Here is a 25,170-nt window from a genome sequence, read left to right on the forward strand (position 1 = left end):
TCGATTCGCCCGACCGGTTCCCGTCGAGGGACACCTGTCGCGAAGTCGGTCGCGATCGAGAAAAGATGAGGAACGAAGCCCGACGCGAAACAAGGAGAGAGAGGAAAAGTATGCGAACCGGTGGCAGACAGAAGCGCAGTTATCCGGATTCCTTCTTTCTTTTCGTTAATCACGGTGGTGCGCACCTGCCCCGCGAAACAGGGAAACGTTCCAAAGTTGCTCCGAAACGAAAGCATCTTCGAGATTTTTGTCGAGGAAAGTACGGGATTTACAGAACTGAAATATTTCTTTATTAGTCGATATACTTACGTAGATCTTGTGCGAATTTTGTTCGCGCGATTTGTTGCAATGATAAGTATGAAATACAACGAAACGTAACGAAATGTTATGTATCAGCTACCAGCTTTCTAGCAGGCATCGAAACGAATCGATGTGTGCATGTAATATGTAATTGAGTTAATTTGAACATAATTTTAGTTTCAGTAGAGAGGACAATCAGGACGGAAAGAGCGAAATTATAATTACAAGATTTTACTTTGAGAATCGGTGAACAGCGTCTTAACGGTGTCGTAGAAAATGCATAAATTTAGAAATTAATATAGGGTATAAGAGCATTCGTAGATTTCCATACACAGAGGGAAAAGTAGATCCATTGTAGGCGACGTAGCGTATCCTCGATGGAAGCAGGAAGAGTAAAAGGAAATTGACTGGACACGTGAGCTGGGAATAAAAACGACCGACGAAGACGATTGCACAACCGTGGACAAATTGTTTCGTCGAAGTCGGCTCGACGCTGGACCGTTAATGATTTTGCTTCGCGTAATTGTGCTTAACGGTTCGTCCATGCACAGCGTCTAACGAAACAATCGGTCAGCTATGGGCCAGTCGACCATTGGGTGTAATGTAAGTTCTCTCTTTATTCCAGGAATTTATTTTATTTCAAAGTATTGCATTTCCTTCGCTTTATGTTTTAATTGCAGTAAGTTATGCCCGAAGACCACCAGCGAAATGGCGTAGACCTCTAGTAGTAGTGATAAAGCCCTATAAAGTGATCGAAGTTCCGTTTTAACAGGTGGATTGGTTATCCACGCGGTGGACGGAGAAAATCGACGATGGCAAAGACAAACAGCGCGCCACGATACGCTCCCACGGCGGAAAAAGCTTCTTATCGATTATGTCACGGTGTACTGCGCGCTTTCTTTGAGGAAGACGCGAGAGAAAAGGGCGAGAGGATCCTTTTTTTTTTTTTTTATTTCCTTCCGCTTAATCCTCGCCTCTCCGTGGCATTCCAGTCCGGCAACTCGACCGTACGCTCCCCGCTATGTACTTCGCGTGTACTTTCGGAATTAGTGCTTCAAGCACGAGCAAAGATTGCTCCGAGATACTGGTACGACCCGTTTCGCGCGAGTTTCTCCGCAAATTTTAATCTCCCGACTGCATTGGCGCATGCGATATCCCGTTTTTGCTGAAGATTTCATTTCGCGTTACCGTAACGCGAGCGATGCCTCGGTTGAGCGATACCTTTTTCATTAGACGAACTTATCGAGTCGGTTAAGTCCGGTGGAAGGGGCCAGAAACGTTCTCCTTGGAGAGAGGCTTTCTTTATTACGCATTTTTATTTAGATTTCTGTTGTAAAGAGTTTAATTCCATCGCTAGAAACGAGGGGCTGTCGAGTGCACTCGCGGAACACGCGCGGAACTCTTGGCTGAAAACGCTGGCACAGAGCTTAGGATCTAGCAGTCGCGTAACATTCGTTCCCGACGTTCTTGTCGTCGTGGCCATCGTCGTGGTCCATTTGCACGCGATAGACGCTTTAACAGAGGTGTTAAACTCGATTCGAATAAAAGGAGATGCATAGCGATTTATTCGGCTGAATAATTTCTGGGATAATTTCTGGGAAGTTCTTTAAGTGAAAAACGTTGCTTCGCGGATCGTTACATTATTACATTGCATTACACGCTGAGGGTAAATTTATATTTGGTATTAGCTTGTTTGGGCTACGTTTACTCCGTACGTTTTTATTCGTTGGCCGATTTTCTTGATAGGAGCGTTGCCCGTATCCGTGTTGTAACGACGCAGGACACGACTGGTCAGGTCCCTCTATACGACCAGGCGAACTGACCTGGGGTTCCTTAATGAAGTTACGTCCCCTTCTGTCATCGTCGAACCTCGTAAGAAGGCCTGACGAGCAGTTCGATAATACCCCGAGCCGAAATTGTAACGGGCACAAAAGTTTCCCTTTCGTCGGGGCTGATCATCCCTCGGGTATCGGGGGACGTCGACCGAAATTGCCTCGTTCCCTTCCTTCGACGACAGAATCGCCATCGAAAACCGATGAGCTCGGCTCGCTCAATGGTAGACAGCCGTACCAAGTATGAAACATGGCGATAATTATTTGTTTCTTTGCGCCGAGGGAGTAATCATGGCTCCCGGCGTGATTAAGCATTCGCATGGACGATCAGGAATATTCCTATCTCGACCAGCGTACTCCTTTTTTATTTTTTTTTTTTACCAATAACTCAGCTGTTTCTCGAAACGCAGAGTTCGTTCCAAATTGTCCACTGATTTCTTTTTAAAAAAAGTAGCGCTAGTAACGAATGATTAAAATAAGATGAAGAAGAAAGAGACAAATTGTAATTAGTAAATTGTTAGCAGAAAGTACCAACTATGCTATCGTTGAACTAGAAAAATAATGTTAATTCTAGCATGGGTCGGAATTGACCCAGTCAGCAAGGGTCAACGACCTCAGGACCATAACAGCCTGCTTCGCGCCGATTTATAGCATCGATAAACTCGCGAGTAAGCCCGTTACGACCGTACTTTTGTTCCGAAGGTAATCCGCGACCATCCGACTCTAACACGGTAGTCTTTAGCGGGGACAACAAGCGTCGGGAGGTGAAGATCACCGTGACCGCGGAAATATAAACAATTCTAATCGGTCCCAGGTGGCACTGCGTGATCTGCACGGGTCGCAAAGTTTTGAAACTTCAGTCATCGTTCGGTCACGGTCGCGCGTGGAACGGAAAATATTTCCAAACATTGCGAACACGAGTGCGAGCTCGATAAACGACGCCGTGCAATCGACGAGATAAGCGCGCACCAAAAAGCAAATCCTCAACACGTATATCTCCCCACTTCGGTGCTGTGGGAATCGTGCCGAAGGAGATAAGAAATCGTCTTTCTGGAATTTGATGCGCACGCGAGCAGGCACGCCCTTACTAAAAATTCAGATCGTGTCGATTAGATAATTAAATATAAATGTAATTTATCTGTGGATACGTCAGAAACGAATGATTTAAATTAACTTAAACTTTAACGAGTCTTTGTGAATTATATAATTTCTTAAGACGTATCAGAAAGTTTCACATTTTGCGTTTGCATTTTTGAAATATTTCTTTCTGTTTTTTAAATTAATTAATAAATTCGTCATGTATCGTCTTTTTACGATCGATACATCGTCAAAGTTGTCTAGCGCAAAGTGCGCAACCCCATGAGAAGCTCGGTAACGCGACACGCGGTCTTCCAATGATAAAAGGTTTCCCAAACCCGCTGGTATCGACAGTCTCAAAACTTGAAGCGTTCCTTACGCTTCTGCGCACGTAATTCCCCGTGCACCCGGTATCAACGAGCAACTGTCGAAAGCACGGCTATCTCTTGGTAACAGGAAACACCGGGTGTGTCGAGATAACGTCGCCCCGCGATGAGTGTCAGCGACTATGCAAATTAACTTTGCATGTTGCACTCTTCTAGACGACTGCTCCTATAAAAGGGAAATCGAGGCGCAGGGGCCGCGACCCGGTTGAAAGAATACAAAATTGGGTGCGCTGTATCGACAATAATAGCACGATAACCTGGTTCTTTTTTTATCTAATTTCTTTTTCATTCGCTCAAATTGACAATTAAATCAATTATCCGCGCTCGACGCGACGTATCGCGCAGCAACTCGCGATACGGTAGTCGTCACGCATATATTTTATTCAAATCCCACGCGTTTCCACGTGAACTGGAGGAAATAGGTTTAGTATGTATTAGGTTGTCCCGAAAGTTTCTTTCGCTTGATTAATAAGTAATACATGCACGATAGTTTATGTTTTATGTTACATTACTGAATTGTGCACGATTCATTTTGCTCCATTACTGTTACAACATGAATATCTATGAAATTAGATTGTCTATTTATAGAAACACGACCACATCAAATAATCGAGTGCAACGCGCGAAAGAAACTTTCGGGACAACCTAATACTAACTGGGATTGTATTCTGTAACCAGTTGCTTTGGGAATGTTGCTAAACGGATACCTCCGTTGCACAAATGGATTTATAGCTGAATTACTTCTAGCATAAAACCGATGCACCGATACATCGAGTACAAACTATTGATTGCCACTTGTTTAATTCCATTTTATTTAGAAAATAAACCTGAGTAGATCGAGTCTAGTTATAATTTAAAAGGATATAGCCATTAATTGTATTACTTATTTTATTAGTTAGAATTATTATTATGCAATAAACAATATGCAATAATTCAATATGCACTGAAATGAGTTTAGAAAAACTTTCTTATACCCCTCCTCACCTCACCCCCGCAATAACTTTCAAGGCAGCTTTGTAAATAATTGTATACCTAAGTATCAGTTTCATTATCAACGTAGATTACACACGTGTGCCCCGTTTCTTTTCTTAAGCGTTCCCTAGATATCCGTTGATTTCACTTTTACCAGTCGAAGACTAATAGACAGGTACATAAACCTTTTACACGGACCAATGCACCGTAAATACAGATGGGTTTCTATTATGTAACGCGTAAATGTTTCTCGCCGGTCGTCGTGCCAACGATCGACCAACGCATTCTTAAGACTGTCCCCTAAAGGACTTGGATATCCGTTTCCAAAAGACGCTCGTTTCCGCTGTCGTTTCTATGTTTCGTTTATTGCACGGATGACGAGAATGATTCTCGATTGTTTAACTTCCATCTCGTGGCAGAGAGTAGCCCCAAGACGTGAAATAAAATGTTGTACCTGAAGGTACGAGTGAATGAAGCGTGCAGCTGTAATGTGAGCAACAATAAACGCGACACGTACGCCGCGAAGCATTCGGGCGCCGCTTACGCGCGTGGACGTGACATAAACACAAATATTCGAGGTTAACTCCGAAAGTATTCGGGGTATCGCCTCCTATAATCGCAGCGGGAGCAGAACGGAGCAGAACCTCTGCAGGTGTTCCTTCGAGTCTTTTTAACCGCGACAAACGAGCACAGAATTAGGAGGAAAAAAACCAGTTTTGGTCGCGGACGGGTTTTCTCCAGAGACACGGGCGAAATTCTTGCGTAGATAGAATTTTGGGGTAGAGGATAAAAGATAGTCTGAAATGATACGAATACAATTTTTTCATTTCTTCGATTATAGCTCCTCTAACGTAGAAGCCTATTTAAAAACCGGGCGATGTATTTTGACTCTCTTCGAATTTGTGTTTCCCTCCGAAGACGTTTCGGTCAAATGAAAACGTGAATTGTTAGATCAGGCAACTCACCAGCGAAAACCGTATCCTGGAGGTTGTATTTGCTGGAGCCAGTTTTCCCGACTTTCGGGAAGTCCTTTAGCTTCCGGCCGCTGAGCTTGAGCTCTCCGCTCAAGTGTGCTTCCTCCAGGATTCGCTCGAGGCTTCGGGTGAGCTGCTTCTGGATGTGGCCGCTCATATTCGACGCGACCATCGCCATATTACATTTTTCGAGCACGTACACGCGAAAAGTATCCTTTCTGACGGATCGGTCGCCCGTCGTTTGATCGACGAGCTAAGGATGTCACGAAAATAACTCAACACCCGTCAACTAACCACTCCCGGTCCTCGCTCCTGCGCTACTGATCTCACCAGAGCGTGCATCGGTGCATCTAACTGCAGCGCCCCCATCGGGACGCCATCTTTGTATCAACTAAAGTCGAACAATCGATTCCACGATTTCGAGAATCGCAGTAGGACTCGAATTTTCGAACTTGAACAGTTTAGTTCAGTATGACGTCGGTCTTTTCTACGTTTCGAATTGTTTAGCGCGGAGTGCAATATTGAGTATAAAATGGGGGAAAAAAGTGCAAATGGATACTAAAACTGATGGAAAGAAAATTAGAAAATTAGTAGAAAATTTTGTTAAAGTTACTCGTTCGTTAGAGACTAACTCTTGCTCGCGTCCTTTACCTTGGAGAATAGGAAGGATATTTGTATTTAAAGAATAAGTGGTATACAACGTGAGTAAATATTAAATGTTTATTTAGCAAAGTCCAACGTAACACGAGCAAGTTAATACTAATCATTCGTCTATATTTTCGTCGTTGACTACCTACAGACTTAGCCACAAAGTTGTGTGAAGTATTAGGTTGTCTCAAAAGTTTCTTTCGCTTGATTAATAAATGATACATTCGCAATAGTTTGTTTCATGTTACATTACTGAATTGTGCACGATTCATTTTGCTCCATTACTGTTACAACATGAATATCTATGAAATTAGATTGTCTATTTATATAAACACGACCACATAAAATAATTGACTGCAACTCGCGAAAGAAACTTTTGAGACAACCTAATAATTTCGTATCAACGTGTTTCGTACATTCATACTAGTATTTACAAAGCTATTCAAACATTCAAAGCCATTCAGAGACATCGTGTATATATTACAGAATCAAATTAAATTCTACATTAACGCGAACGTCGATCTTTCGTTAATTTTTCTTCTTGTCCTTTTTTTCGTCGGGAACTATATTATTCGCTTCTTGATATTCTCTTATCAATTGTTCCTCTACGCCCGGTAAACATGGACTATATCTCGAATATTCCATGGTGTATTCACCCTTACCTTGGGTGCAAGATCTCAATTCGCCGACGTAACCAAACATCTCGTTTAATGGTACTTCCGCGACTATCGAAAACCATCCTTCGGCAGCTTCCGTGTCAACTATGATACCGCTTCGTTTACTAATTTGCCCTATAATTAGTCCCTGCATCGATGAAGAAAATTAGATTAATAAGAGAAATTATTAACGATGCTATCGCGCGATAAATATTTTATATACCTGAAACTCTATCGGAGCGGTCACTTCTACGTTCATAATTGGCTCCAGAAGATACCACGAACCATCTTCGAACGCGTCTCTCATTGCACCTTGCGCTGCTTGGAAAAACGCAAACTCCGAGGAATCGACGATATGATGCATACCGTCTTGCAATCTAAATTTGATACCGGCCACTTTATTACCAGTGAGGACTCCCTTCTCACACATAAATCTGAAACCTTTTTCTATACCAGGCATATACTGTTTCGGAACGTTTGTTCCTATCGTTTCATCGACGAACTCGACAGTCGTATTCTCATGAGCTGACAATGGCTAAAGCAACACGTAAAAATTAACAAAACGAAAAAATAATAAATGTTCGAAGGAAACACGTTTCCATGAGGTAAAAAAAATATGTACCTCTATTATCCCAGTTACTCGGGCATATTGACCGGCTCCACCTGACTGTTTTTTATGCAAATAATCAAATTTGACAGGTTGCCGCAATGTTTCCCGGAATGAAACTTTTGGTTTTCCAAGCACAATGGGACAATTGTATTCCCGCTCAAGCCTTTGCGCGTAAATTTCCAAATGCAACTCCCCCATCCCGGAAATGATAGATTCCTAAAATGTATTGCAAATTAGTCGTCTAAATATCGTTTACATCGAACGAAATGTCCACATCTATTCTAGAACTCGTAAAAATCACCTTGTTATCGACGACATATTCAAATCTGAGAGTCGGATCTTCTTTGGTGAATCGCCTGATGCCTTTCGCAAAGTTATCTCTTTGCTGTGAATTCTTTGGCTCAATAGACATAGATATTACAGGTTCAGGTACAAAAATAGATTCCATGGATATCAAGAGATCAGAATCTTTGACAAACGTGTCACCTGACGCGCAGTCGACACCAAACACAGCGAATATATCTCCGGCGTAAACTTCGTTCACGTCTTCCATTTGATTCGAATGGAGTCGTACTAACCGGGGTATTCGGACCTATGGAACATTACATTCATAAAAAATGTTGGGTAAATTGAAACGTCTTCAACAAATTGACATACCTTTTTATTTGTTCTTGTGTTGTATATGTTTTCACTTTTACTCAGCATCCCTTGGTAACAACGGAAGTATGTCAATTGACCGAATTTACCAGCTTCTAATTTGAACGCTAATCCAACAAAAGGATTCTTATCGCTTCTTTCGGGATTTAAAATTACTTTTGTAGCTTCCTTTCTGTAAATAAAAAAGGCACTGTTCTGTAATTCAAAGAAATAAGGAATTTAAGAAACAAGCGAGCAATATCTAAAGAAAATTACCCGTTCATCTTAATTGCATAATTTTCGACTTCTCCAGGGTTTGGTAAATAATCCAAAACTGCATCCAACAGGGGTTGAACACCCTTATTTTTTAAAGCAGTTCCAACCAATACTGGTGTAAAAGCTCTTTTCATACACGCTCGCCTAATAGCATCTTTTATGTCCTGTTCAACAACTTGTGTTTCATTTAAATACATTTCCCCAAGTTTATCGTCGACGTTACTTAAATGCTCAATTAATTCTTGTTTTCGATCCTTGACCTCTAATAGTATAGGTATACAGGTTTACATGTATTCTTTGCATTTATTAATACTATGATAATCTTCACTCAACAACATATACCTGCTCTCATGTCTGCTGGAATTTCATCTTCTCTAACAGTGCTACCATAGTCTCCTTCAAAATATAGAGCTTTCTCAGTGATTATATCCACTATGCCTTTGTTATTACCCTCTAAACCAATTGGCAGTTGTATAAATGCAGCATTGTGGAATAGTTTGCCACGTAATTGTCCCAATACTCTCTTATGATTTGCACCCAACCTATCTAATTTATTGATAAATGCCAAGCAAGGTACATTGTACCTCTTCATTTGACGATTTACAGTCATTGATTGAGATTGAACACCACCTACTGCGCATAATACAAGTATAGCTCCATCTAAGACACGTAATGCTCTCTCTACTTCTACAGTAAAATCAACATGACCAGGAGTGTCAATGATGTTAATATTGTGATCTTTCCATAGAGTATATGTTGCTGCTGACTGAATTGTAATACCCCTTTGTCTTTCTAATTCCATACTGTCCATTGTTGCTCCAACGTTATCTTTACCTCTTACCTATCACATTTTATATAATATAATTAGATCGAATCATGTTATTACTGAGATCGCTCTTTATTTACCTCGTGCATCTGTTCTATTCTTCCAGTATAAAATAGTATACGTTCTGTCAACGTAGTTTTCCCAGAATCAATGTGGGCGGATATACCGATATTTCGAATCTTTTCCAGCGGTTTATGTTCTGCAAATTTCAAATGCTTCGAGAAAAACCGCGCGTTCTATTGCGAACATAAAACAAATGGTAAAGAATGTTAAACGTATACAATTATGCAACTTAATTCAATAATTTATATGTAACCTAAATTTGATAGAAGGTTAGAATACTTACCTTAAAAGCGTGCATACGCACCGATGATAACATGTTTAAGTTGATATTATGTTTCAAAACTGTGATGATAGACATAATGTTAAATCTTCTTTTAACGAGTAACTTTTTACTGTTTAAATATTCAAAAAATTGATGGTTTGCGCGACTCGTGTTTAAGCGGTCTAAACATCAACGAACCACCATGATGTAACAGAACTACCGCGTTATCGCTATCACTAAAGTCTCTACATAAACGTGTAACATAAAATGAACAGAAAATGATTTTTAGACAAAAAACTTCTTTTATTGTGTATCACATAATTATATATTTTATTATTTTCTTCGTATTATCCTTACTTTAAAGTTTTTCTTAATATAAAATAGTGCACATTCTGAACGTAAGAATCTTATAATATCAACAGAATAAAACATAACAAGCTTATTCAACTCGCACATAAAATTTTTTTTATGCTACAAATATTTACATTGAGCTTACGGGGCCGGAAAGTAGAAATATTACAAAACTTAAACAATTATATTTTGCGCTCAAATGTAAAATACATTTACATGTTTTTTTTTTCATATTAATTATGGATTGGAATTATGAACCAGTCCAAATATTATTTAAAAATTTTTAATTTTTTGTTAGACTTGAAATTGTACATTCAAATTGTATATTTCATGAATTTCATAGCAATGGAAACAAATTCTAATGAATATGAATAAAATAATTGTGTGTCAGGAATAGTTTTAGTGATTTATGACTTGATGAATATCGACACTGATTGTCTTTGATCAATCGTGCACAATTCATTAAACTATGAACATTCAATTGAAATACGTGCAGGACAATGGGAATCATGATTTACACTTATTACATTTACCAAAATACGTTTCTAATGTGTGCTGCTAGTTTGAACGTACGAAACACTAAGATCGACATTGATATAACATTTATAAGTAGCTATCTAATTATGTCAGATAAACACAATTTTTCAAATATTGCCAAACATCGAATCGGTAGATTCTTCAAGCATAAAATATACTTGCGAGGACCAAATAATTAGCGTAAATTATTGAATACCCCGTTTTCTATCTGAATGATATCCGAGTATATCTTATTTCGTCTCTTTCGTTTGTTTGTTTGTTTCAATGCTTGAGTGTTCGTAATGAATTTCCATTCAGAGTATAAAATCTGTCTTATCCTTATACATATTTCTGTACATACATATATCTATGCTGAAGTTATACTACAGCCATTATTACTCTTACATCTAAAGACTTTTACAAATACATTAATATTATATCCGATTAAAAGCAAGTAACGTTTTTGGTACTAAGTTTAGTCGGCGAATGTTTTTCGTTACTGTCGCCGAAATCCATACCAAATGGTACAGAATTCCAAATCGCTTTGTCGCTTCGATCATCTTCCTCGCTCAATATATTGCACATCATTCTATCGTCGTAGAGAGAGAATCTTGCAGTTGACTGCCCGCGACCACGAACCTTTCTTACGGAGGGTGGCAAGTCGCCTGGGGTTTTTATTCTCATATGTGGATCCTTTAACACGTTCACGTTCGATCCCACGTTAAAGACTTCGTTGAATTTGTCGATACTTTCCTGTCTACTGAGATTGTTCTCACTTTTTTTATTTCTTAAATTTACAAGGGGCAAAGTAGATGGTCGAATGTTCGTATTGTTGTCATTTTCTAATTTCTGCTTGCCAATTTGTACAGCATTTTTATCGTTCTTATCTAACGGAGTGGTAGAAGTCGGTGTTTTAGCGATAATACCATTCACATATTTCCCTCCTGGAGATATCGTTACGTTCGTTTCGACCGTTTTGATTTGCACGTTCTGTTTCGATAGTAAGTTCGATTTAGAATCCTCTCGATCTATTTGGTATTTATTGTAAGGGTACATTTTTTTGTTAACTAGCAACTTCTTAAAGTTGGGCCATCCGAATAGCTTTTTTCTAGGACTTTCTTGGGAACAGACCTCGTGTACATTTGTTTGTTTGCGTTTACCATATGACGACGTACCATCGTCGGAGATAACGTTCTGAACATATGGTATAGGGGTAGCTGGTCTTAGCTGGGTCAATTGCGTCGTATGTTGGCTCAAATAATCATGGGAAACGAGACCTTGCGCTTCTGAGACAATTCTGTATTGATCGTTACATGCATGCTTCATGGATTTATCGACGAGTACATTACCGTTACATCCTAGCTCTTCGAATGAATCCGACTGTAACATTAAATTTCTTTCCATGCACGGATTCCGCCCTTGATAAGGTTGAAGTGTCTGAGTATGGTTATATATTGCTACTTCGTTTGAATTTTTAACTAAAATATAATTAAAAGTTGTATACGTATTTCATTAAATCGTTATCTATATGTATAACAGCGTCGAAATACTTACAACTATGTTCGTGGACAATGCTTTCGGAAGGTGATAATGTTATCAAATTCTCAACAATGCCACCCTCGTTACTTGAATTGTCTTGTACCATGTGCAATGATAGATGAGCGACGTGAGCATTGTCGTGATGCGAAATCTCGCTGTAAAGACTGTTTGTAGTCGAAGGCACTAAGGTGCAATGGGAGTTTACCATTGGACTTCCATCGGTGAAGTGCATAGTCACTAAAAATTTTTAAATTTTGTTACGGCCTATAGTAGTATGTCTTCATGCCACGGTTCATGCAATGAAATTTACCGCGATGAGATTGTAGCTCTGAAAGACGTTCTTCTATACATAAAGCGGTTAATCGAGCCTCCGCATCTGCATCCAAGCAGTCTTCCATAGTTTCTCTGATCAAACGTACTCCCGGTCTGTCTACTAAATTACCTTCTAGCAAAGGTCTAGCTTTATTACGGGAAACTAAGACTTGCATTTGTTCGAACGTCGGATGAAGACCAATTTCTTTTTCGTACGGTTGTCTATACGGAGGTACTTCAGATCCTGGCATGTAAATGTCAGAGCATCTTGAAACTAGTTCCCATAGCACTAGGCCCATTGCATAAACATCTATCTGTTTTAAAGAGCTTTCACAATCTCGCAAATTAACCGCGCCTTCCAATACTTCGGGCGCCATATATCTCAAAGTGCCAACCTAATTTAAGGGTAGCAGTGACATTATAAGTTATCTTACAAGGGTATAATTTGGAAATATAAATCATTCCCTTACATCATTAATCGATTTTATCTCAGCATGTTGTTCCTCTCCGTTTGAATAGTATTTAGAACCAGCAATTTGAACTGCCAATCCTAAATCGCATATGCAGCAAGTACCATCAGCTTTGATTAATATGTTTCTTGAATTGATATCTCTGTGCGCGATGCAAGGTTTGAATTTATCTATAAAATAAATCGACCCGTTAAAAGTATTCTTTAAATATCCGAGAACTTCCTTTCATGCTTTACTTACCACCTTTGTGTATATCGGTATGTAAGTAAGCAAGTCCTTTTACCATAGAGAGACCCATTTTACATAATGTGGTCCAATCAACTATATGAGTTCTTAAGAAATCAGTCAAGGTACCGCCTGGTGCAAAACTAAGTACCAAAAGATATTCAACGCTGCCCTCCAAGTTAACTCTTTCATCGACGCCTAAATATGAATCATAGGTGCCTTTTCATGATATATTTTTTACAAGGGAATATTATTAAAAGAGAGGTGCTAACCATAATAACTTAATAAAGACGAATGTTCCATAAAGGGAAGACAATAAGTATCGCGTTCGTTTTGGAAATAGTTACGATAATGAGACGGAAATATTTTTACAGCTACATCTTGGTCTTCCATACTGCCTTGCCATACCGAACCATATCGTCCTTGTCCTGAAAGTAGATAATGTATCCCACAACTTGCATATAAATATACTTGTCTATTTAGTATTAATGATGTGGTTAGCAGAAAACATACCTACGATCGTTGTAAGTTTCAAATGATCTACCCTGTAAGTACCCGTTCTTAGTGCTGTGCTGTCCATAAACTGATCTGTATAGGAATGTGGTTTTCCTAATCTTGATAACATGTTGGTATTGTACATGCGATATACCATTAACGCTACGATACATATCGCTAGTAGTACACAAACTAGGATGCTTGTTATTATAAGCATCCATCTTCCAGAATCTGATTGTTCCAAATATTCAGTTGCTAAAAGAATTTGCATAAGACTATGACTGTTTGCATAATACTTTATAAATGTATTTTATGTAACACTTCTTGACCTTACTTGGTTGATTATTTTCTGTAGGAATAGAATTATGTACTTTGCTCTCAGAGTACAAAAGATTAGTACTATTGATATTAAGGTTACAATAATTTCCATGACAACAACAGAATTTTGTGTTGTTTAATGCCTTGGTAGAACGTTGAAGAGCAATACACTCTGTGGTTTCACACTTTTGTTCACCAGACTGTTTCCAACAACCTGAAGTGTTGTACAATGAAAATTATAATAACTGGAGAGTATATATACAATATAAGGTGTCCCATAAATATAGGAGAAGCCAAAAGTTTTATAAAAGGTATTAACTATACCTTGAGATAAAATAATAATTTCTGTTCCATTAGCAGTCTTATCTTCTTGCCATAATGCGTGACAAAAGTTAGTACATTTTTCAAATTTAATATTGTCGTCTGTCTGTAAAGGGTTTATTTATTTTATTTAATTTACATAATAATTAAATACACAGAAACATGTTTTCTTGAAATGTACCATAATTCTAACTTACTATAGTATGAGCTACACTACTGTCGTTGGATATATCTTCAGGTACACTGGGTATATTTTGTTTTAAAGAAAGATTTTCACTTTTTTTTCTGCTGGCACATATTTTGATGGCATTAATGGGCACCGAGTTTATCCCACACAGTAGCACAATCAATGTAATTGATACAATGGCTTTCATTGTGCCTTAGCAGGCCTCTTGAACTCAAACACTTCAACGGAAGCGTTGGTCCTTAAGAACTGGCATCTTTGATTACATTGACATATATTATTGCCATGTGTAGGCTTTGTTCATCTGTTTATTATACATAATCCAGATACAATTATGACAAAAGTAAAATCATATACAACGGATTCCTAAATAGCAAACTTTTTGTATATCAAATTAAGCAAAGATTAAATTTATGTACAAACAATGTATTAGTAGAAACATTTACATAATTATTCAAACATTATAAATATATGAGATTAGCATCAAGACCAATGTTTATTAATAAATATGAAGAAATAATGCAGTAGACAGGAAATACGAATACATTAAAAATATATGTTTTATAAAGAGGCAATACTTTATTAGTATCGCAAGTATCACTAAATTCGATTAATTATACAGTTGATGCGTCAGATTTTCGTGTAAAAAATAAAAGCGGCGGCAACTACGACAGGAAAGAAGAGCAGTCGTTTAAAGAGTGATCCTTTTTAGACACTGGAACGATATTAAAAGTTTTAGGCTGCTGTCTACACCATAAGCGCGTATAAAAAGAAGCGTGATACATGCTGCAAAAAATCAAGAATAGGAAAATGAAAAAGAAAACAGTAGTTTCACACGATACGTTACGAGAGTCGAAAAAAACATACTTACATCTTAGTGAACAGGTTTCTCGAGTTTTGTAACCGAGAATCTTGGGAGGAAAGATTAAATACCAGTTGTAACATTGCACACATCCGTGAAAGAATATGAGATATTTTTAAAAGAAGTATCGTAACAACATTGGTATATTTGACAGACAAGCCGTATCCATTGAATTCTAATTCATTCACGTGTTCCGAAACGCAACATAAAACGTCGCTTCTGTATCTTTACGAAAGCACTACCCTACTTATCAATTACCTATACGACCAACGTTATATGATATACGTATCACATGAAATTTAATTTATTAATACTTCTTATCATTACATCTTACTCTAATTATTATACAATTTGAGAATTTGTCGATTATACATTGAACAAATTGGCGAATAAACGTAAAGAGGGTATGATAATAAAATAAAAAAAATGTATTGATTGGTAATCATGTTCTTCTTGTACAATACTCTTTAATATATTAGCCAATTTGTTATGTAAAATAAAATTAATCTTCTAAAAAGCAAAAAGTAATGTTTATACGTGCAATCGATAGTGTCGAATAGAACCAATCAGACGTTTAATTTTAAATTGAGGAGTTTTCAAACACGTAGTCCAAGTTCGTGAGTGTTTGTAACTAGAGGCTCATGAATTGGCGCGCAGCGTCTTACTCTGCGTGTTTTCGATATTATATCGTGCAAATGGCGGCTTTCGCGATGTTTTGTTCGATGTTTCTTAAAAATTAACCGTTCGTACCATTCGTAGTGTTTAATAGGCAAAGGAATAGCGTTTGTCGCTTGACCCTGCACTTGTGAAAGCTTGCCGTCGACATGGTGAAGCTTCATAAGAAATTTTTCGCTGGTGATAAGGTGTTTGCGAAAGTTCGAGGTTATCCACCGTGGCCAGCTAAAGTAAGTGCAATCGTAAATTTTACGAATGTTTCTTGTAATTTAGAGAAGATTTATCACGACGATATTAATAACAACTTTTGGGTAATTTAATTAGAGAATTGGTTATTTCGTGACTACAATACTGCTCCAAAGCAACACGATATCGGTATTAATTTATTCTGAGATTGTGTTTACATAAAGACTGCATTATACGACTACGTGTATTTGTAATTCAATAGCCTCCCACATGTTACTGAATTTAACGCTACTTTATTATTAAGATAGCTGTGTTATTTAGATGAATGATCAAATTAATTTGTTGGATATGTTCTTATTTACATCATACGTAGGTGGATAAATGGATAAATAATTATGTAACTCCCTTGCAATTGAAAATTATGAACTTGCGTGTATATTGTCAATTTATTTTCAGGTTGAAAAGGTTATTGATCCTAATTCTAAAAATTCCAAATACAGTGTTTACTTTTATGGCACAGGAGAAACGTGAGTATCGAAAGAGAAGGACTACATAGGAAATTTGAGGTGTTAACAGTTTTAAATATTTTGGTTTAGGGCTGTATGCAAGGTAGAAGAGCTATTCACATATATTGAAAATAAAGCAAAATTTGGCAAGCCTATTAGAAGAAAGTTTTTTCACGAGGGTTTGATACAATTGGAGCAAGAGCTTAAAAATGACAGAAGTAAATCATCAGCATATATTATTGACTTTATTATTGTAAATTTAATTATGTAATATGTAACAGTATGACAGAGATACTTATCCACATTTTTTTTTATAAACAAAGAATCTGCTATTGGGGAGGAAGCAAAGGGAAGTAATGCCGCTATGGATTTACCAACAGTTAGTGCAGCTGACAGTGATATGGAATCAGGGTCCTTAGTTATTGATGAGGAAGAGAAAAAGAAATCCATGAAAAGGAGAACTCTTCTGGGTGCTACTAATAATCCTGTAATATACTTATGCCTATATATGAATATTTTTGTAGTCATGTGTATATGTATACACATGGATATATAAACTTTCGCTAGGAGCTTCCGCTCATCACGGCAATATTGTTTAAGGAAACAGTTATTGAACCGAGCACTCCGATAGTAATTTAGGAATTGCCGACAAACATTCGTAGAGGCTGAATAGTTTGTGCGATTATTCCTAACAATTGCGTTAGTGGTTTCACGTAAAAATAATCTCTTTTAGTCTAGTATATAAAATTAACAAATTTTGAACAATTAGGATACACCTGAGATAAAGAAAAGACGCGGAAAAGCAAAATCTTTACCTGCGTCTACGAGCGATACAACAAAACAGGATGCTGCGCTAGATTCTCAAGGGGAGGAGTCGCCTAAAGAAGTTGTGAGTCGTAGTGGTAGAAAAATTAAACCAAAACGATTTGCCGATTTTTCAAGTTCGGAAGAGACGGAGACTACAGACAAAAATGGTATATACGAAAGTATCCATTAGATAAGGTATTTTAATAGGATTTTTCCACATGAGTATTTTATGCGTCTTAGAACACGGAAGAGGTCGTCCTAAAGTCAAAACTGAAGAACCTGGTGACCAGCAAGCATCGCTTGGCGTAATGCATAAGAAAAGGGCTACTTTAGAAAGTAAGCACCTATAAATATCACATGTACTCAAAATCAGGTGTTAACAGGAAATTTAATGTGGTGTACTTTGCAGAAAAAAATAATGTAAGTGAAGCGCCAATGTTGGAAGGTACCGTGGTGTCTAGCACTGCGTCCTCCGATACATCGGGACGATCTCTGCTGGCGTTAACGTTTGCTGGTGAATACGTAGGCATTAAGTTAGACATGGATAAGCCAAAGTCTTTTGAAAGTGAAAAAGCTCGAACGCAATGGGAGTGGTCTACTGCTAGAAATGCCATGAAGTTGAAAGCACAATTGGAAAGCGGCGAAATTTTACCAGAGCAAGTGAAAGATTGCTTAGATTTTAATGTACACGTCCCAGATGAAGAGAAACGATTGTTAGCAAAAGATGGAGCGCTTCATCGTAAAACAAATAAATTGAGGTAGATATCAACATAATAGGGATCGAATTAACGAATTGAAGTTGCAAGTTTTTAATCGCAAATACCAATTCCAGATGGATGCGCATAGAAGCGCAACTGTTACAATTGGATGCTAATATTAAGTCCAATCTCGGATTAGATCGAGCAAATCCGGACATATGTTTACAGGCAATGGATGACATGCTTTCGCTTACGATCGATCCTCTAATGTTGAAGAAACACCCACATATCGTGGAGACTGTTAAAAGGGTGGGAGAGTATATATTGAATTGTATTACCATTCCTCATGATTAGTGTTTTAACGGACCTAATAATTTTTTTAGTTGCGTCGGTACATTGGCAATTTAGCTGATTGGAAATTGAACGAGGAGGAAGAGGTAATATTTTTAGTGTAGGAGTGTATATAATTTTAGTTTATTACATCTCATACGTGTTTCTTTAAATTTATGTGTAGACTATTTTCAAACAAAAGGCAGAACAAATCAGACAAAAAGCTGAGCATATATACAACAAATTTAAGGTAATTATATTTAACCAGAAAGTTCGTTTGTTGCGTACCTTGAATAAATATATATGTTGTATTTTTCTTTTTAACGAACGACGCGCAGGCTATGTTTACCATACCCGAAGGTCAATCGTTTTGGCAATCATTTTCGGATCAAGTGGTTAATTTCAAAAAGTTAACAAAGGATATGCCCGAGGAAAAAGTATTTTCTTTGATGTCCGAACCTGTTTGTCCAGGTAAATAGGTTAGGTTATGGCGATTAATATATATGTATTGGTTGCTGCGTCGATTTTTATTGCCAGATGTTCGTTCGTTTTTGTTGGTTCAGAAACAAAGCTTATAGATGCAGCCATATCAGAAGACTCACCTGCGGACGAGAGTGGTAGTCAACCAGATACAGATGCACCTGTTCAAGTGAAATCAGAAGTGCCTACCAGAAGCGAGACTCCCACAGAGTCGGAGGCCAAGTAACATGTGATCTTTTGTGTCTGATGATGTGAAAAATCATGCTTATTCTCTTTTGTACTAACGTGTAGTACCATACGACACGAGTGTCTTAAAGCTGGAAAAAAATGTTCGCTTTTTCACACTTGGATATCACCTTTGGATAAATTCTGTCCCTATATTTTATTTAATGTTTTGTCTAGTAAATTTCCTAGTTATCATAAATCATCCTTCTTGCAATATTTGAAATTACAAAACCCATGATACGAACGAACAGCTTTTTACCTCTTTGAAGGACGTTACGAAGATCGGTTAATCTCCTAATGCACTTAGAGTGTAGAGTCGATATAATTATTTCCTCTATTAAATAATACGTTTCTTTTACGATTGCAATCCTTTCCGCGTCTTGGGGCAATACCAAAAAGACAAAAAGGAAAAAAAAAATATTTACGATGACCATATACATAGATATTTTCGTTCCCTAACGTCTCGCGAAGCGTGTCTACTTAAATAGTAACAGATACCCATGTATATATCAGAAAAAAAATGGAAATTACAATACCACTCTATATGCAAGGACCTGATGTGCAATGTGGGCACGATTAACGGCATAATCCACTGTTTTCAAACTAGAGTTTCAATGGCGTATGTTGAACTAAAATGTTCCGTTTTCATCGCACTTTAAAGGCATAATTGGAGTGTCCAATCAAAAAGAAACAAAGGCATAAAGGAATTGTACGATTTATCGTTTGTTTGTATAAAATATTGTTAGATATCAGTTAAGAATCTCTTAAGACTTGGAACGTGTTCACTATGATACAGTGTTCCCTGCTTGTATGCAACCGAATCTCTTCTGCCGGCTAGCATACATTCGGGGTCCATGATATCATAAAAGATAATCAACTGTTTATTCATTATTCGTTGAGTGAAGATCAGAATTTGAATAATGGGATGAAAATAATTGATAATGGATAACATATAATATACAGATTTAATTTTCTGTAGTTGATGAAATTCCATTTCGTCAAATTGTTCGCGTACAGGAGAATGGTGGGGGGTGAGGGAATACTGTATTGCTGAATTATTGTACAAAGTAGACAAAAAATAGTTGTTTTTATTGATATCCAGCTGAAGAATAACGTAAACAAATTTCGTAGCAATATTTGTAAGTAATTTTAAAATGGGTAAGTACGATTGTCCGTGTCAATAAAATTAAAAATTCTTCAGGCTGGACGTGGTTTATCATTGAAAAATGATTGCTTCGGTGAATAATGATAAATCACATTTTCCTACGGACAAGGAATCAAATACGAGTTACACAACGTTTATTTACACCCACTCAAGGCACAACAATTGTCAAGATTTATTAATTGTCTCTCTTCACCGCGACTGCATTTAAATTAAGCACGATCGCTAATATTAATAATATAAATGTACTTTTATAAAGACTTGTGGAAAAAAGAAACACTGTAAAAGCGATATTGTTAATAAAAATGAATTGGTGTATTTGTTTTTGTCGAACGACAAAGCAACCATTTGTTCTCGACCGGTTCTTTTTTCTTAACATTTTATTTGTTTTAGCAGTGCTTCCAGCGAATGCCTTTGAAGTGCATTGAAAACAGATATGGCAAAAGAAATATTCTTTCTGTTTAGAGTTTCTTTCTTATAATTTTAATTGTTTAATTTCTTTTTTAATAAGTACGATAAGGTCTGTTATGTGTGCATCCGAAAGTAAACGGATAGATGCGTCGCATGTTAAGTAAATAGTATCCTGATTATTAAAAAGCAAGATGTTTATTTCAAACTGTCAAAAAGCATAAATATTTTGAATAAAAAATTTAATACAGAGTTTTTTTAGATCACTTTATTCGCGTGATATTTCTGCATTAATCGTGAGTCATGCGAGCCACAACTTCGTATTTATGAGTGCTAAGGTATGTATAATTATCACCGAACATCTAGACAGATTTGTAAATTTCCAACACTGACAAATATTCTTGTAAAAAATCATGGTAGTTGTATCAATCGTATTTTTATTTGTATTGTAGAGAACGAGACGTGGAGTAAATCTTCATGGGTGAAATCTATGGACAATCACTATTTTACTACTTTTTTTTTTTTTTTTTTTTTTTAAATCAGTATTTACCAGTAATTCCGATAAATAGGAATAATACATCGATTGCATGCATGGCAGCGAATAATACGACTGCGGCTGATTAAATACCTTGATCGCGAGTCTCTTCGTTTCCCGTGTATGTGTACGCGTACCCGGAAGTAATTGTCTAAAACTCGAGTACTATAGCGTACGGAGTGTTACACGAGTTATCGAGGAAGTTGTTTTGTTACACACAGCTTTATTCGTAATAAAAATTAAGACGAATGGAGGACTTGAATTTACGTACGGATTGAGCTCCTCACTCGTAACGAAACAATTCAATACTATGCCAATACTTAACAATACTAAAATCGATTGCCTACGTTTTACCGTCTGTCGACTAATACAGTTCCACCTTCGAGTTATCTTCGACGGTATCCCGTTTCAACTATATCGGGCGTGAGTCTAGGCCCGCTAAGCAGTACTCGTTACACTGTGTAATTTTCCATCTTCTTCTTCTTCTTCTTTTTTTTTTTTGTTTTGATTTGCTTTTTGTAAAAAATGACAGAAATGTTTCCTTCGAACGGTGTTTACAAAATATGCAAATTGAAAATATATCCTGCACCGGAATACCCCTCGACGTTCATACGTAGTATTGTTCTCGAAACAGGATTGCGTTCGACTTTACCTCAGAGATGGGCAACACTTTATCCGGATAATGGGATGAACAAGATTTCGACTTTATTCGTTCACTACGAAGTGTAATTTCCTTTTTAATCCAGATTATTAAATGATTATTCGGATGAGAATTTTGACCATCCCTGATTGTTGCGCGCTTTAGAAAAATTCGCGCGGTCGAAGGTGGGTACGGGTGAGTTCACCCCTCCTAGAAAAGCACACGTCGTCCTCGAAACGATCGTTTTCTCTAGCTAATCACAACCAATTAATACTATAGCGGCGATTGTAGCCCGTTAGAGTACGACACGTGTAAGTGTCGTAGATGGAATGTAAGATGAAGCTTAACGCTTTTCAACTACGCGGTGATACAAGCAACGTCTTATCAAACGATCGGAGTCGCTCGCACGCGCTGGAACACAGAGTTGGACAGAATTTTATTCGTAATAACAGACTACGAATAAAAGCTCTGTGTTACGATTTACTCGCAATGCTTGTTCGAAGTTTTTATTCGTTCAGCTTGAAACATGATTTGATCGGGAATTTTTATCGAACACATAACAAATCGAAACTTACTTATTTCATTGTTGAATCGAATAAAATTGTGTCCAAAACTCCGACTGCAACGAGCCGCAAAGAATGCTCCTGAATTACATTGATTTTATCGTTTTGTTTGCATACATAACATAGACTATATCGCTATCTATTCAAATTTAGATCGTTTTACTCAACGTTTTATAAATTATAATTATCGTAAACGATAAACTTTAGTCGAAACGACATTTATCAAAAGTTCTGAACCGTATCCAGGAGCATTCTCCCCAGCTGTCCGAGATGCGAGTCTGTATAGAATTGTGAATGGTACTTTCTGCTCTAAGTATATACAAACACACGTAAACATTAACATACAAGCGATCGCCTCGCTCCATACCTCGTTATACGCATACGTACATCGACACAGGAGTATTCCATAAAACATTACGCAGGACGAGGCTCGCTAACGCCTCTCGCCCTGTAATCTCATTGTTCTACGTTACTACGTAACACTTTCTTAAATATCCAACAGTACGTTGGTTCGCCAACGAACTTGTCCCGGGGACTTTCGGGCGGACTTGGAAAGCCTCTGAGGTTTATCTCAACGTGGTAACTTGGTAATGGGTCGTCTGAAAAATATCGTATCAAATTTTCTGTCCCATAGTTATCGGGTCGACCGTCCACGATTGATCGACATCGATGGAGACAAGGGAATAACAGTTTGTTCGTGCAACGATCCGCAGGGCAGAGACGGGCATAATTTTATTCAAATAGTGGTGAGATAGAATGACGTTGGAACGCATCGTGTAGCTCGGGTATTTTAAGGTCCTTGCGATTACGAAAGTGATTAGAAATATTTTAGATACCAAAGAGCTGCTTATTTCTCTTTCTGGGGATGGTTAGGCCATAATGTTCACTTCCAAACGATACTACCAGACAATGATTACTCGATTCTTAGTTCTCGATAGTTTATTAAGCATTCGACTTCTACATCGAACACCTCAAGCGCGCATGTGCTCGAACCTTGGCGAACGTTGGCACATGTGCCTTCGGTTGCTTTGGCTCTGATTGGAGATACCTTAAAATGACCTAAGCTACGCCATTCACGCAAGTATCAACGTATCAATTGACCCTTGAACCTTATCGCGTATACTTTGCTATTTTATTTAAATAAGAATTTTGCCGATCTGCGCCGCTAACTCGCCTAAATTCTCGAGAATGTTGCGCTCGCTATCTGAAAGACCTTAGTACGATAAAAATCTCATGGGTTCGCTGTCGCGAACGGAAAGGACATCCTTCAAGGGACGGCGTTACACGCGAAAATGCAGTCGTAGCTAGGATTTCGATAAAAAACGTGAAAAAAATTGTTGTTCTCGTGGCACATATCGATTCTCCCCCTATATTCCTTCCTTATTCTTTATTTTTTTTTATTTTTTTTTTTTTATTATTCACGTGAGGGGATATTATTTGTTTTACCATTTGCGGGCGTAAAAAAATCGCTGTACATTTATAATATGTAGATATTGTCGCAGCTGGCCGGCGTTCGACTTGTCTCGCAAGCTTCGAGAGCTTCCGTATGCGCGATTGCTCGCCAAAAATGAATCTCGCCTGACGCAGGATTGCCAAATGGATTTCTTTGATGGCAAATTCCAGAATTTTGTCTTTTTGCAATTTGGTTGGCGCCAGTGAATTCATTTACTTGCTTTTTCCTGACCTTTTCGAGTCCTAAAATCGGATCGGAACCGTTCCTTCGCGTTTGATGCGAGTACGAAAAATACAAGGTTGGCACAAAGAACTTGACACATTTAAACTCGGTGTTGGCCTTTTTTCTGACTTTTCTCCTATTTTTTTGTTTTAGTCATTGGTTGCAACAGTCCAGCAATCCTGGTCCAGCGACAAGCTAATATCGATATCCTCTTCCTCCTCGACAAAAGGATCACCCTATATGCGAGACATCCCTCGAAGGAAACATCGACGTGTCGTTACAGGGGTTTCTTTGGCATATCTGCTACGGGTATGGACTACGTTTGGCTAACTGAATCGCTAAATTATAAATAACACGTTATTGCACACTGACGCGAGCGTAGGTTCAAGATCCAGCGGTGATGTCGCGTTCACGAGTCGAATCTTAAATTTTAGGATATTCTACTGTCAATTTCGACGGTGTGCGTTTCCTTTTTAAAAGTAACCCGTTCGTGGCACTCGACAATTGCACTCGAAAAGCACCTCATTGTTCTTGTAACGGAACTTTTTTTTTACCAAAAAATCTAGCGCGAATCAAGGCTACGAGAGAAACAGAAATCGAAATTTCATCGATCGTTCAGTCGGCGGATGATCGGTTCGTTCCCGATGGACCGTTGTTAGACGGAAGTTTCGGCCGACGTGGTGCCATTCGCTGCCATGGGACCGAGGCTCTCCTTCGATCGTATCAAGTCTACCTGAAATTGCCAATCAAACGCTTCCTATGATTTCTCAAAGAAATGGGAAATGTACGCCAAGCGCTTTCGAACGAGCAACGACTATAGAAGAACACTCGGAAACTGCATGTCAAAGAGTGCACGTAACAGGCGAGCGTGAGCTTAAACAATCGTTAGCGCAGAGGTAAGGTTCGACTCTCGACAACAAAAATAATTATTCTCGACCCACAGTTTATACTTTAGTATAGGTCACTCGCGCGAGATAGTGGCATAATTAGTCAGACTGCCGAAAGAAGCGTGCAAGTAAATGAAATTTTCCAAAAAGGTACAAAGCAACGATAACCAAATTTTGTGCAAAGCTCTTTTCATCCACTTCTAGCTAAGCACATCAGACCAAGCGTACTTTTAACAGACCAACGAAACTCTCAACGAATCTCGTTCGACGAGTGGTAGAGGA

The 25,170-nt window shown here is 38.0% G+C and overlaps 4 protein-coding genes across 20 annotated transcripts in view; 1 reads left to right on the plus strand and 3 right to left on the minus strand.

Moving 5' to 3' along the window:
- The window catches only part of LOC128872595 (leucine-rich repeat and calponin homology domain-containing protein), a 36,970-nt gene extending 31,113 nt beyond the window's left edge, over positions 1-5,857 (minus strand). For both annotated transcript variants that reach the window (XM_054115469.1, XM_054115466.1), the window contains exon 1: positions 5,533-5,857. In XM_054115469.1, the coding sequence (XP_053971444.1) occupies positions 5,533-5,719 (187 nt within the window). In that variant the 5' untranslated portion in view covers positions 5,720-5,857. The remainder of the gene's footprint in view (positions 1-5,532) is intronic.
- A 390-nt stretch (positions 5,858-6,247) lies between these two features.
- Positions 6,248-15,327, minus strand: LOC128885136 (uncharacterized). Its single transcript, XM_054138977.1, has 20 exons — positions 15,121-15,327; positions 14,263-14,553; positions 14,069-14,171; positions 13,761-13,958; positions 13,445-13,681; positions 13,204-13,359; positions 12,947-13,129; positions 12,707-12,876; positions 12,235-12,631; positions 11,940-12,161; positions 10,832-11,863; positions 9,540-9,700; positions 9,274-9,429; positions 8,710-9,208; positions 8,368-8,629; positions 8,113-8,284; positions 7,757-8,047; positions 7,468-7,671; positions 7,069-7,380; positions 6,248-6,993 (listed from the first exon to the last, which is right to left on the minus strand). Exons 2-20 carry the CDS (start codon positions 14,437-14,439, stop codon positions 6,718-6,720), a joined length of 5,208 nt encoding a protein of 1,735 aa, XP_053994952.1. The 5' UTR covers positions 14,440-14,553; positions 15,121-15,327; the 3' UTR covers positions 6,248-6,717.
- A 442-nt stretch (positions 15,328-15,769) lies between these two features.
- LOC128883494 (PC4 and SFRS1-interacting protein) lies at positions 15,770-20,840 on the plus strand. The gene is made up of 12 exons (XM_054135914.1): positions 15,770-16,016; positions 16,429-16,499; positions 16,569-16,696; positions 16,802-16,965; positions 17,248-17,452; positions 17,526-17,621; positions 17,695-18,043; positions 18,118-18,292; positions 18,367-18,420; positions 18,498-18,563; positions 18,652-18,784; positions 18,877-20,840. The coding sequence occupies exons 1-12, from the start codon at positions 15,936-15,938 to the stop codon at positions 19,017-19,019; spliced, it is 1,665 nt and encodes a 554-aa protein (XP_053991889.1). The 5' UTR covers positions 15,770-15,935; the 3' UTR covers positions 19,020-20,840.
- Positions 20,841-21,325: 485 nt separating this feature from the next.
- Positions 21,326-25,170, minus strand: part of LOC128883439 (electroneutral sodium bicarbonate exchanger 1) — a 35,541-nt gene continuing 31,696 nt past the window's right edge. For all 16 annotated transcript variants that reach the window (XR_008458987.1, XR_008458985.1, XM_054135823.1 and 13 more), the window contains one exon: positions 21,326-24,734. Coding sequence is in view for 14 of the 16 variants with exons in the window: in XM_054135823.1 (XP_053991798.1) it covers positions 24,657-24,734 (78 nt within the window). In the remaining 2 variants the exon portion in view is untranslated. The remainder of the gene's footprint in view (positions 24,735-25,170) is intronic.

This window comes from Hylaeus volcanicus, chromosome 1 (assembly GCF_026283585.1).
Source record: "Hylaeus volcanicus isolate JK05 chromosome 1, UHH_iyHylVolc1.0_haploid, whole genome shotgun sequence".
In the NCBI taxonomy this organism is placed as follows: Eukaryota; Metazoa; Arthropoda; class Insecta; order Hymenoptera; family Colletidae; genus Hylaeus; species Hylaeus volcanicus.

Bases quoted from the DNA above. Each gene is read 5' to 3' on its own strand.
- LOC128883494 (XM_054135914.1), top strand. From the start codon at position 15,936: ATGGTGAAGCTTCATAAGAAATTTTTCGCTGGTGATAAGGTGTTTGCG. The intron at 16,697-16,801 runs GTAAATCATCAG...TTATAAACAAAG, and splicing joins AGAGCTTAAAAATGACAGAA to AATCTGCTATTGGGGAGGAA. The intron at 16,966-17,247 runs GTAATATACTTA...TTGAACAATTAG, and splicing joins TGGGTGCTACTAATAATCCT to GATACACCTGAGATAAAGAA.
- LOC128885136 (XM_054138977.1), bottom strand. From the start codon at position 14,439: ATGAAAGCCATTGTATCAATTACATTGATTGTGCTACTGTGTGGGATA. The intron at 12,632-12,706 runs GTAAGGGAATGA...CCCTTAAATTAG, and splicing joins AGATAAAATCGATTAATGAT to GTTGGCACTTTGAGATATAT. The intron at 7,381-7,467 runs GTACATATTTTT...GTGTTGCTTTAG, and splicing joins GAGTAACTGGGATAATAGAG to CCATTGTCAGCTCATGAGAA.